Consider the following 11,973-nt stretch of genomic DNA (forward strand, 5'->3'; position numbering starts at 1 on the left):
GCTTTGTTGCTGAGCCAAGGGTGAGGGGAAAAGCTGAAAGAAGAATTGAGGAGAGGGTAGAAATGCAGATGGAAAAATTGAATGAAGCTGAATTAATGTACAAAGAGAAGGTATCTCCATACCTGCTGCAGAAAACATTCTGGAAGATGGAAGACAATAGGGGCCTTTATTCACAGAAGGAAAAGGGGAGTGAAGTGAGAAGTCATTATGAGGTAAGGTAGTAGAGGGATAAGAGACATTGAGATTGGCTACCACATGATGGGGACCCGCAGGGATAAAAAGATGGGTCCACCCCTATAGAATATCTTCAGTAAGCCTTACAGAAAAGTCTTGAAATTTTTAGAATCAAAATTAATTTTTTCCTTTTGATGCATCATTTCAATAATTCAGTCCTTTATGTAAAAGCAAGTTCCAACTTTATTTGGGTTACATCATTCTCTGATTCCATAGAGACTTCCTCAAGCACAAACACATGAAATAAGATATTGTAGTAACCTACTGGTGCATTAATATTTGCTGCAGTCTAGCTAAGAGCTAAAGCAGAGAAAGTGGTAATAAATTTATGTACTTACCAAAGATAAGCCATACAAAAAAAAGAGTGTAAAAATGACCATGAATCCGGTCATGACTATAATTTTGGTGGATGTTATGAGAATTGTAAGAAATGTGGAAATAATGAAGATGAATCCAGCATACATTAAACCCCAGGAGAGCCTAAAAAAAGACAAAAAGTTATTTAAATTATGTTAACTTAAATATTATGAAAGATTTAAAATATTCAAAAGCATCTAAAGAATAATGTAATGATTACCCTTGTACCTGATGCTTAGATTAATAATTATAATATTAACAATATGGCAAAAGCCCACTGTGCATCCCTTTGCTGATCACAAGTCTCCTTTATAATTCCTGTGGATTTTTATTGCCTTTACCGCATATACACACAGAGATGTTAGATTCTGGTACAGGCATCAACCAGAGAGAAAGGATGCCACAATCAGTTAAGTGACTTTAAACAATGGCATGGCTGTGCTGGTGCCTACTGGTTAGGCATCAGCTCTGTATGCATGTATTATACAAATAGTATGAACATCGTATAAACAGTATCATATTGTATGTATTCTGCAACTTGCCTTTATCATTCAACATTAACAATATTATACACTGCTGTATAATGTTTCATTGTATGAATACATCTGAGTGGTCTCCTGTCCTTGAAAAGTGAGGTTGTCTCCAATTTACTTTTCCATTACGATGTCGCCAAGAACATTGTTGCATTTGTCTTTTTTGGCAAAATGCACAAGAATGTCTCTAAGCATTTTGTATCTTCAGTTTCATTAGACATTAAGAAACTGTTCTAATTGCTGAATTGGAAGAAAACTTAGCTGCTGATCAATCAGGTAGCTCTACAAGTATTGGAGGCAAATGGTAATTTGACCATTTTTGAAGATCTCAGTGGACAGGACCTCCACTCTCCTTACAAGTAGAAAATTGAAATTTCATAACTCCACTAAGCCAAGTCCATTCTCCCGATCCCCTTCATGATTACTTTACTCACAGCGACATAAATTAAGGTACACTTAAATGGTCATGCTGTTTTGCTTTACACATTCTAGTGCTGACATTTTTATGAAGTAGTTATTAAGAAACAATATTCAGTCTGAGATCTAATAAACCTGTAGGGTGTTTTAGTGCAAGTTGCTCATTTTACAAATAAGGAAGCTGCAATACTTAGTATCAGTTAATGAGTTAGTGGGTTTATCCAAAGTCACAAAATAAGTAAGTAACAAAGCTGATATGAAGTTGTAGGCCTTCTCTCTGTCCAGAGCTTTTTTTCTCTACTTAAAATTACCTAGTTAAATAATAGTTCGACAGCTAAAGCATATAGCTAAAGTATTAAAATCAGGATCTTGCATCATTACATCCCAGTAGAACATGTTTATGCTGGATTTACTGCTGATTTGACTTCTTTTTAAATTTCACATCATTACAATAATTCCATGTTAGAAACATCAGCATTTTTGAAAAGCATAGCACATTCTGCAGAACCCACTTCCGCATACAGAAGGAACTCCTTCAGGTAGGAATTGAAAAGCCACAGGGTAGGAAAATAACAAATGAAAGAAGTTACCTAGAAATTGCCATTAGCTAGAAAAAAGAACTAGTTGCAGGCTTGGGGTAGGGGAGGAGATGTTAATAAACCTATAAAAATCCTCTTGCTAAAAACAAAGTCATTCAGGCATGATACTTAAAGAATAAATACTGATTACATTTCATCTTTATTATATTAGTAAAAAAAGTCATAACATTTATTTTCAATAGATACTTTGTACTTAGTAGAACATTTCAGAATCTTTTCCCTTATTAATTTTAAAGATGTATATATGCGTTCATTTTGCTAAGTTTTAGGTTATATGCATACTAAGAATCATTTATTCTGAAATAAATACACACCCAAATGTCCAAGACCTTTCTGACTTTAATATAGGGTTGATTCATGCCTCCGTGGTATCAGGTACTCCAGGGATACTGTCCCACAGGACACACTCTGGACTGAAAGGAGGTCTCTTTTACAGGGTCCTCCCTCTTTTTCTTTCTAACAGACTTTGTGTGTGGCTCTAAGTCCATTCCTTTGTATTTCCCAAACTTCCCCTGCAAAAATTCTGCTCCTTCTCTCTTTTATAAGACACGGTTTCCTCTTTTTCTATTTCACAACACATGTATATTAGAATTAAAATTATCTGTTAATATATATTTTACAGAAAATTAAAAATTTCCTAGATCATAATTTTATTTCAGAGATACACAGCTTACAAAGGATTGTTCAATAAATAATTCTTCATCCATTCCAGGTAGTTCCTCTCCATAGAGTATTTTCTTGATGTGGGGAGTACACAGAGAAATATCTCCCAGGATTCAATATCAAAAAATGTTATGTTTCTTTTGGGGTAAAATAAGCAGATTATTTTTCCTTTTTTCTTTTCCTAGACAATGTTGAGTTTGTCACTGATAGTATTGTAAAATTCTCTGCTTTGGCCTCTTGGAGGCTTAGAGCTTGTATGATTTGCATTTCTATCTGCTAATCTTACTTATTTATTAGTTTACTAGGCCTTTGTTTCTACTCCTCAATTATTTGTTTTTATGCAAATAATTATTTTATGCATAAAAGCAAATAATTATCGATGTAATATGCAAATGCATAGATAGATATATACATACATGCATGTATGTTTGTGTATATGTACACATATATATTCAAAATCACTTTAAATTATTTGTGGAACGGGACAATACATAAATATCAATATATGAAGCAAATGCTCTTATTAAGTCCTTCCTACATGCCAGCCTATGTGTTGTATGTCCTCAGCACATTACATAGGCTATCTCATTTAACTCCACAATACAATACTTTGTTACTTCAAAAAATATATGCCTGGTGGCCAAGCCCCTGAACATAAGTTAGTTTTTATAGGGTCATACTTTCTTTAACATGAGAAAGACTGGAGAAATCAACTGATAACCACGGGCAGACCACGCAGGAGAGCTACAATCAGGGCACCTTGGTTGGAGTCCTAGTCCTGGCACTCACCATCCATTGGACATTGGGCATCTCTCCATCTCTTTGACCCTCATTGTCCTTGTTAACAGTCTAGATGACCACACATCTGTCACAGGGTTAGCTTAAGATATTCACGGCACAGAAAAAGTGCTCAGCAAATTATAATCACTCTTCTGCATGGCAAAATTTAACAAAGACTAAATCAAAAAGTCAGAACAAAAGAAAAAGCAGCCAATATATGAAGTGTAAACCACAAAGTTCTGAAACAATAACAATTTTTTCACTGCTTCTTAATTTTCTTGTTTATTAATGTGCACTACTTGAATTAGTCACTCACCAGAATGCTGAATCTTGTAGACCCATCATGTTCATCAAATCCTTATATTTTTTTCTCTCTTTTGTAACATTGACTGATACAAAATATATAAATGGGGAGAAAGAAAGCAAGCAGCATAAAATAAACATCTTATTTTGGAGAACGTCATTAGAAACAAAAGGTAATATCTTCATATTTGTAGCAGTAACTGACATCAACTTCTCCATCACAGAGTGATTTGTTGTGATCTAAAGAAGGGTTTAAAAGAACATAATAATTACTTAAAGGATATAAACTGGTGAAATCTGAGTAAGATCTGTAGACTGTACTAATGTCAATTTCCTGGTTTTAATATTGTACTATAGTCATGCAAGATGTTACCATTGGGGGAAACTGGGTGAAAAGGGTACATGGGCCTCCTTGTACACTGTTTTTGAAATTTCCTGTGATACTATAAGCACTTCAAAATTAAAAGTTTAAAAATACATAAGCAATATGTTTATCTAAATACTGCTTCATTGTATAAATATGGAAACTTGAGCATATTTCATTGCTATGGCTTGAAAGTGTCCTCTCCAAAATTCATGTTGCAACTTAATCCCACTGTGGTGATATTAAGAGGTGGGATCTTTTGGGAAGTGATTAACTCATGATGGCTCTGCCCTCATGAATGGATTAGTGCCTTATAAAAGGGCTGGAGAAAACTAGCTGAGACACTTTTTGCCCTTCTGCTCTTCCACCATGTGAGGACATCTAGCTGGTGCCATCTATGTGGAACGGGCTTTCACCAAATTTCAAACCAGATGGCACCTTGATCTTGCACTTCCCAGAATCCAGAACTGTGAGAAATAGATTTCTGTTCTTCATAAACTACCCAGTCTCAGGTATTTTGTTATAGCAGCATAAGAAGACAGAGACAGTCATGTTTCATCAGAGTCTTGATGCCTCTGTAAGTAGTTTACATTGATTATTAGAACTTTTCAATTAAGCACTTACTTGTATAATAGCAGCATTAATGGCTGTTTGTAAAGTCACGAATCCTCTAGTCCAGTATGTGGTCAAAATACATGAAAACTCATCATATACCTTCCAGCAATGAGCTATAAGTACAAAGAAAAGCATAACCAGCATTGCTGGATGAGGGCTGCTGGAGAATAAGAAACAAAAATCCAGGAGAACACAATCTAGAGGAGATTCCACCAGTCAGAACTTTTAACCACACAGAAAAAGCAAATAAATGAAGGTTCTTAATTAGGCAGTTTTATTTATGCAGACCACAGCATGCTCAGAGAGTCTTAAGAAATAAAAAGAGGATGAAAGCAAACACTGCTCCAGCCACACTGCCCTCCCTGCTGCACCTCAAAGTTCCAAATGCATCCCAGTACTGGAACATTTTATGCATACAAATGCTCTCCTTCTAGATAGATGCATGGCTCACTCCTTCACTGCACCCTGATCTCCTATCAAAAGCAACCTCATCACAGAGGGCTTTTCTGACCACCATAAATGAAATACCTAAAAAAGCTGTTTCAGTCTCTATCTTCTGCTTTATTTTGCTTTGCTGAGTATATTGTTTTTCCATCCCCTGTCTGACTAGAATGATTCCTGCAAGCAGGCTCTGTGTTTTGTTCCCTTCAATCCCCAGAGCCAAGAGCAGTGTAGATCCCATAATAGGCACTAAGTAAATGAAAGGAAATGAGCTAATTCTATCAGTCATGTCAATTCTACCTCCTAAAGAGTACTCTAATCCACTGGCCTCTCTCCCTCTCAGCTGCCCCCACCTGGTCTGAGCCACCAGCAGCTCACTAGTAGGTTTCATTGCATTCTTTCTAACCTCTCTGCAATCCATTCTCTTGGCTATATCCAGAGTGCTCCCTTAGCTTGGAAACGTAATCGCATCTTTTCCCTGTTGAAAGTACTTCAATGGCTATCCATTGTCCTAGATTTCATTCTCTCATCACGTTCCTTTTCATGTTCTTTGTCCAGCTATACTGCTCTTCTTCCAGATCTCCTAACAGATGCCCCTTTTTATCTCAGGGCCTTCACACTCACCTTTCTTCTGTCTGAGATGCAATGCCTCTAGTACTTCACACCTGCTATTCCTTCTAGTCTTCATTTAAACATCTCCCAAGTGCCACAGGTAGGACTTCCCAAGTGCCACAGCTTTTTAGAACCCCTGGTCTAAATCCCCACAAGCACCTTTTCTTGTACTTGTCATTAAGTGTTCAATGTCTGTCTCTCCTGCTAAACTTGAAATCTCACCTGAGGCTGGGATCTGTCAGTTTTGATCACCACTACCTTTTTCAAAACATGTATCTGTGAGCTCAATAAATACATGTTGGATGACCCTACTATTTTTTGAGAGTTATCCCTCTAGTGGAAAGATATGATCGACTTTGGAATAAATTCACCAATAAAATGTATTTTCTATATTTTTCAATGTGCCATTGAATGTATCTCTGTTGCCCATCCCTACCTGTTTTTTTATATTGAAACATGAAAGGTGCCATAGTGATATTTTATTTGGAAACTCACCTGTAAAACTTTCTTCATTCAAAAGCGGAATGTTGTATCCCTGAAGAAATTTTAACTTGTAGGAGAAAGTGTCATTAAAGACAATTCCCACAGCAAATAGTAAATTGTCTTCAAGTATTTTATCCATGTGTTTTTCATTTGGTACCCCAATGACATTTTTTCCTGTGAATTACAAGGTAAAAATGTACATAGAAAATTGTTACAGAGTTCCATCAAAACAGAACATAATATTCAACTGTGTCACCATATATTTTTCATTAAACTTAAAGCAATTTACCTTTAAATCAAACTTGAACTAAATGGCCAGGAAGTAAATTTTATTTTAATATTTTAGATTCTAGAATCAGAAGATGTGCATGAAAATTAAGTGTTTTCTTTTCATAATGACAGGTATCAGGGCAATTTTTAGGTACATCAAAAACATGCCAGAAAAAGCATGCATAAAAGAATTGAGTATAAAAAAGTAGAGGCAATTGCTGTAGTTACTATACAGTCAGGGATTCCAGATTTCAGATTTACTAAAGCAAAGACAATTTACATGACCTCTGCCTTATGCAGAAACCAAGATAAAAAAGTGCCTCTATTTCTAACAGCCAGAAATTTCACTTGTTAGAAATCGAGTATTAAAGAGCAAACAGCCGGACTGCACCCAACTTGCCCATGAAGGAAACATGCATTTTGTTTATCTTGGTCACATCATGACCTTGTTTAGAATAAAGATCTTTAAAAATGTTTACAAATTATACAATATGCAGAACAGAATAATCTTCAGATTATCCATCCTTACTTTTCATAATTGTGAAATGGTTGTTCTATAATCATTAACTAATTTCTTCTATTTAGATGTTTTTTTTTCCTGAGCTATAAATCTTAATCATTGTATTTCCATAGTCATCAATGGCTACACGAGTATTCCTCCTAGGCACTATTCCACAAATCTGAAATTATAAATCTGTTATTTACTTGCATCCCATTAGAAATGTAGGCCTCCCTAAATTGCCTCCCATCAAGCTGAAAGGATTTAAAAGGCTAGTTGTGGTGTGAGAAAGAAAAAAAATGAACCAAATTTGTATGTTATCTTGATACTTAAATTATGAGTTTAATGTACCACTGTAACTTCATATTAACATGTATACATCTTATCAAAAAGATATAAACTAATAATAGTAATTCTGTTTTTGCCATGAGTTCACCTACCTTTCAAAAAGAGAGCAAATGCTGTTTTATTCATTATCTGCTGGGTTACATCAGAGATTGGCGTATAAACAACCATTAATGAAGAGCTATTAAATTTATCTACCCTTCCCAGATCCTGAGAAGGCGTTTCAGGAAACTGTACGTTTTCTCTGAAATATGAAAACAAACCCATATACAGTCCTAGAAGTATTGGTAGGCCCCATTCCTATAACACATAAAAAGAAGAAAAGAGCTCAGTCAACAAAAGAACTGTTGAAGATAAATTTCAATTCGGTCACATAGTTGGCTTCTCTTTGCTCTCCATTCTTCATAGCAAAGAAAACTCAATGAAAGAAAAATACTGAGACAGTAGCCATATGTATCATTCTCCAATATTAGAACTAAACATTTGCATTAAATCATAAACTACTACAGAAGCCATCATAGAAACTAACAGGATAACTGAGAAGAAGACCATCGCTGTATGCATGGGCAGCTTATGCTAGAGTTTATAAGACACAGAGTATCACAGATAAAGTTCATGGTGGCAAATAGCAATATTTTTGTCAGTTGTCATACCCTTATATCGGAAACTAAAGAAAATGAAAATAAACTGAGTGGTAAAGACTGTCCAGTGGTTCACCAATACCAATATTCTCTTCCTCCTTGGCACAATGCTAGACTGTATTCCTAGTCTCCCTAAATTAAGAGGGGCCAAATGATGGAGTTCTGGCCAAGGGGAGGTGGTCAGAAGTGATATGTGTCACTTCCAGGCCTGGCTCATGGACCCTTGCACACACCTTTTATATTATCTCTGTCTCTGTCTCTCTTTTTCTGATCTTCTGACTGGATGCAGAGGATCCAGTGGCTGTCTCCAAGGCCTAGGGAGATAGCAGAATCCCTAGATAAAGAAGTCTTGGTCCCTGAATGACTGTGTGCAAAAGATTTCTTCACTCACTCAATCCACTTCACTTCTACTGCTGACCTTTTTAGACTGTGAAAAGATTGAAAAATAAGCCTTTGTTGTGTTAAGCCACTGAGATTTGGGCTTGTCACCTGTAGTTAGCTCATCTGACTAATGCAAACTGACAATCAGTGGTGTTACTTGGTCATAATTTTTAGAAATGATCTTTGTGTAGAAAATTCATGTCCTTGAAAATAAATCCACAAAATTAAAATTTATTGATTTCTTCTAGGAAACATTTTTATTATTTCTTAGCCCTGAATGTATAACATGCGGTAGCAGCTTTAATGCTTGCTATAATTTATTAAGTGTTTCAGTTTTCACTTAATCCCTCTTTTTTCAAATATGAGTAATACTTTCAGTCTTTACAATTTTATGTTATTCTTCAAGGACTGTTGTGAGTCTTTCAATTCAACAAACACAACTAGAGACAATCTTCAAATCAATAAATCCAGTCTGCTAACTAAAACATAACATATAAAAAAAAAGTCAGAGGCATAACACTCCCTGACTTCAAACTATACTACAAAGCAATGGTAATGCAAACAGCGTGGTACTGGCATAAAAACAGACACTCAAACCAATGGAACAGAATAGAGAACCCAGAATTCAATCCACAACTGATCTTTGGCAAAGGCAACAAGAATATACACTGGGGAAAAGACTGCACCTTCAATAAATGGTGCTGGGAAAACTGGAAATCCATATGTAGAAAAATAAAAGTAAACTCATACCTCTCACCATATACCAAAATCAACTCAAAATGGACTAAAGACTTAAATACAAGACCTGATACTATAAAACTCCTAAAAGAAAACATAGGGTAAACACTTCAGGATACAGGACTGGGCAAAGATTTTATGATATGACTCCAAAAGCACAGGAAACAAAAGAAAAACTAAACAAATGGAATTACATCAAACTTAAAAGCTCCTGCACAGCAAAAGAAACAATTAACAGAGCAAAAAGACAACCTATAGAATGGTAGAAAATTTTTGCAAATTTTGCATCTGGCAAGGAACTCAGATTAGACAAGGAACTCAAATAACTCACCAGTAAGAAAACAAGTAACCCAATTAAAAAATGGGCAAAGGAGCTGAAAGGAGCTCTCATGTGAAGATATAGAAATGGCTAACATACACATGAAAAAAATGCCCAACGTCACTCAGCATCAGGCAAATGCAAATCAAAACCACACTGAGATATTATCTCACCCCATTTAGACTGGCTATTATCAAAAAGACAGAGAATAACAAATGCTGTCGAGGATGTGGAGAAAGGGAAACTCCTACATTGTTGGTGGGAATGTAAATTAGTGTAGCCTTACGATAAACAGTGTGGAGGTTCCTCAAATAAATACAGATAGAACTGTCATATGGCCCAGCAATCTCATTACTGAGTATATATCCAAAGGAATGGATATCATCATGTCGAAGGAATATCTGCACTCCCATGTTTACTGCAGCTCTATTTACAATAATCAAGAGTTGGGGTCATCCTAAATGTCCACCAACAGATGACTGAATAAGGAAAATGTGGTATATATACACAATGGAATACTGCCCTGCCATAAACAAGAATGAAATTCTGACATTTGCAGCAATGTAGATGAACTTAGAGAAAATTATATTATGTGAAATAAACCAGGCACAGAAAGAGAAATACTGCATGACCTCACTCATAAGTGAGAGCTAAAATTAAAAAAAAAAAAAAAAGAGAGAAGAAAAGAAAGAAGGAGAAAGAAAGAATCACAATAATACATTAAACTTTCAAAAAAAAAGGAGAAAACAGAACTGTGGTGATTAGAGGTGGGAAAGGGGGAGGGGGAGGGGACTTGGTGAGAAAGTTAAGGGTCACAAAGATTGATTATGTTTGTAAACATGAGCATACTAATTATCCTGATTTGATCACTACATATTGTTACAGGCATTGAAATTCGATTCTGTACCCCATAAATATATATAATCAATTATCTTTCACCAAAAAAACTGTCAAAAAAAAGCATAAACCATAACGTATGAGAATCATTAGGGTAATGAAATGAGAAAGAGGCAAACTTTCAAACATACCAGTAAGCTTTCTCTTTTCATCCTCCATTTCTTAAGAAAATTCTTGCACAGAAGTGCTTGGGTTTGCTGATACATACTTTTCTGTGTCATAGTCACTTAGCCTTTTCATCAAACAAACAAGGGAAAAGCAAACACGGTGGAACAAACTAGAAAAAATAAGTGTAATCAGAAAGACTTTGATCATATTTTTGAGCAAAATGCTTACTACCTTTAAGAACTGTAAAAAAAGGATTTAAAATATTATTTCAATAATTCATGGCTGTAAAATTACATCTCAGCTATATTCACTTTAAGCTATTTCACGGTGTAGGTGCTGGTCGGGATATAAAGTGACTATTATCACAATTTTACAATAGCATAGAATATTACAGGGGAAAAGCTATAATTAGAGTTCAGAACCTGTAAGGCAACTTCACATTTTTGGTCTTTTATAACAGAAATTTGACTATATGAATAAAGTAATTAAATCAATCTCCTCCTAGTAATAGTCATTTCTTGTTCTTTGCATTTAAATAGAAACCCCAGAGGTAATCAAATTAACATTAAAATTCTGATTACTTACTTTCATCCAAATAATAAATTATGTTCATTAGATACGACCTCCACGGATAACTTTCTTCTAGTTTTTATCTTCAGTTTGAAGTGAACATTTATCAAAAGAGTTAGGCTGTGGAATAACAATCCAGGCTCAAACTACTTGAAACTTGATTCTGAAACGTAAGAAGAATAAAGCAATTTCTCTCAATTTTATGAATTCAAAAGTTCCTAAATAACTCAGGAAAGCAACAACAAAATTAGTTTTATAAAAAAGAAATCACACATGAAAGTAATTTTGCCCAAATATTTGCAAACAAAGAAAGACAAACAATTATTTTCAGTCTTTGTAATCTCAAAATTAAATTCTTTCAGATTAGCCTATCAAAATATTCAGACAATTATGCTAATACAGAAACTTTTTTTTCTATATCCCTATATTCTACTGTTATAATATACACAATAAAAGTTGATCAGAAAAAAAAACAGAAAAATTTAGTCATTAGGTCTTCAACATAAAACACAAATATTTGTATACATCTGAAAAATAGATTGATTTTAGCAGTGCCCACCCACATATTTGGCACAGCACAACAAAACGGAGCTTTACTTACTGTCAGAAAAATTAGGAAAAATACTCTATAAACACTTTCAAACCACAGTTCTCTTTTTGTCTAAGGCAACAGCTAAGAATTCTTTATTATTGCTTCTTCATTTATTCTCTAAATGGGTGCCCACTCACAGCAGTTCTTACTCAGGCTGGTTTCTGGAAAAGGGTGTAGTCAGACCAAGCTGCACATGATGAACTTGTTTTTTT

At 35.0% G+C, this 11,973-nt stretch overlaps 1 protein-coding gene across 1 annotated transcript in view; it reads right to left on the reverse strand.

Annotated features, from left to right (window-relative positions):
* The window catches only part of ABCA6 (ATP binding cassette subfamily A member 6), a 58,904-nt gene extending 47,645 nt beyond the window's left edge, over nt 1-11,259 (reverse strand). Inside the window, exons 1-7 of the mRNA XM_063080326.1 lie at nt 11,185-11,259; nt 10,623-10,768; nt 7,611-7,815; nt 6,414-6,575; nt 4,875-4,978; nt 3,900-4,126; nt 573-714 (exon numbers count right to left, since the gene is read on the reverse strand). Of these exons, the coding sequence (XP_062936396.1) occupies nt 573-714; nt 3,900-4,126; nt 4,875-4,978; nt 6,414-6,575; nt 7,611-7,815; nt 10,623-10,712 (930 nt within the window). The 5' untranslated portion in view covers nt 10,713-10,768; nt 11,185-11,259. The remainder of the gene's footprint in view (nt 1-572; nt 715-3,899; nt 4,127-4,874; nt 4,979-6,413; nt 6,576-7,610; nt 7,816-10,622; nt 10,769-11,184) is intronic.
* Nucleotides 11,260-11,973: the final 714 nt, after the last annotated feature.

The sequence above is a fragment of the Cynocephalus volans genome, chromosome 16 (assembly GCF_027409185.1).
Source record: "Cynocephalus volans isolate mCynVol1 chromosome 16, mCynVol1.pri, whole genome shotgun sequence".
NCBI classification, from domain to species: Eukaryota; Metazoa; Chordata; class Mammalia; order Dermoptera; family Cynocephalidae; genus Cynocephalus; species Cynocephalus volans.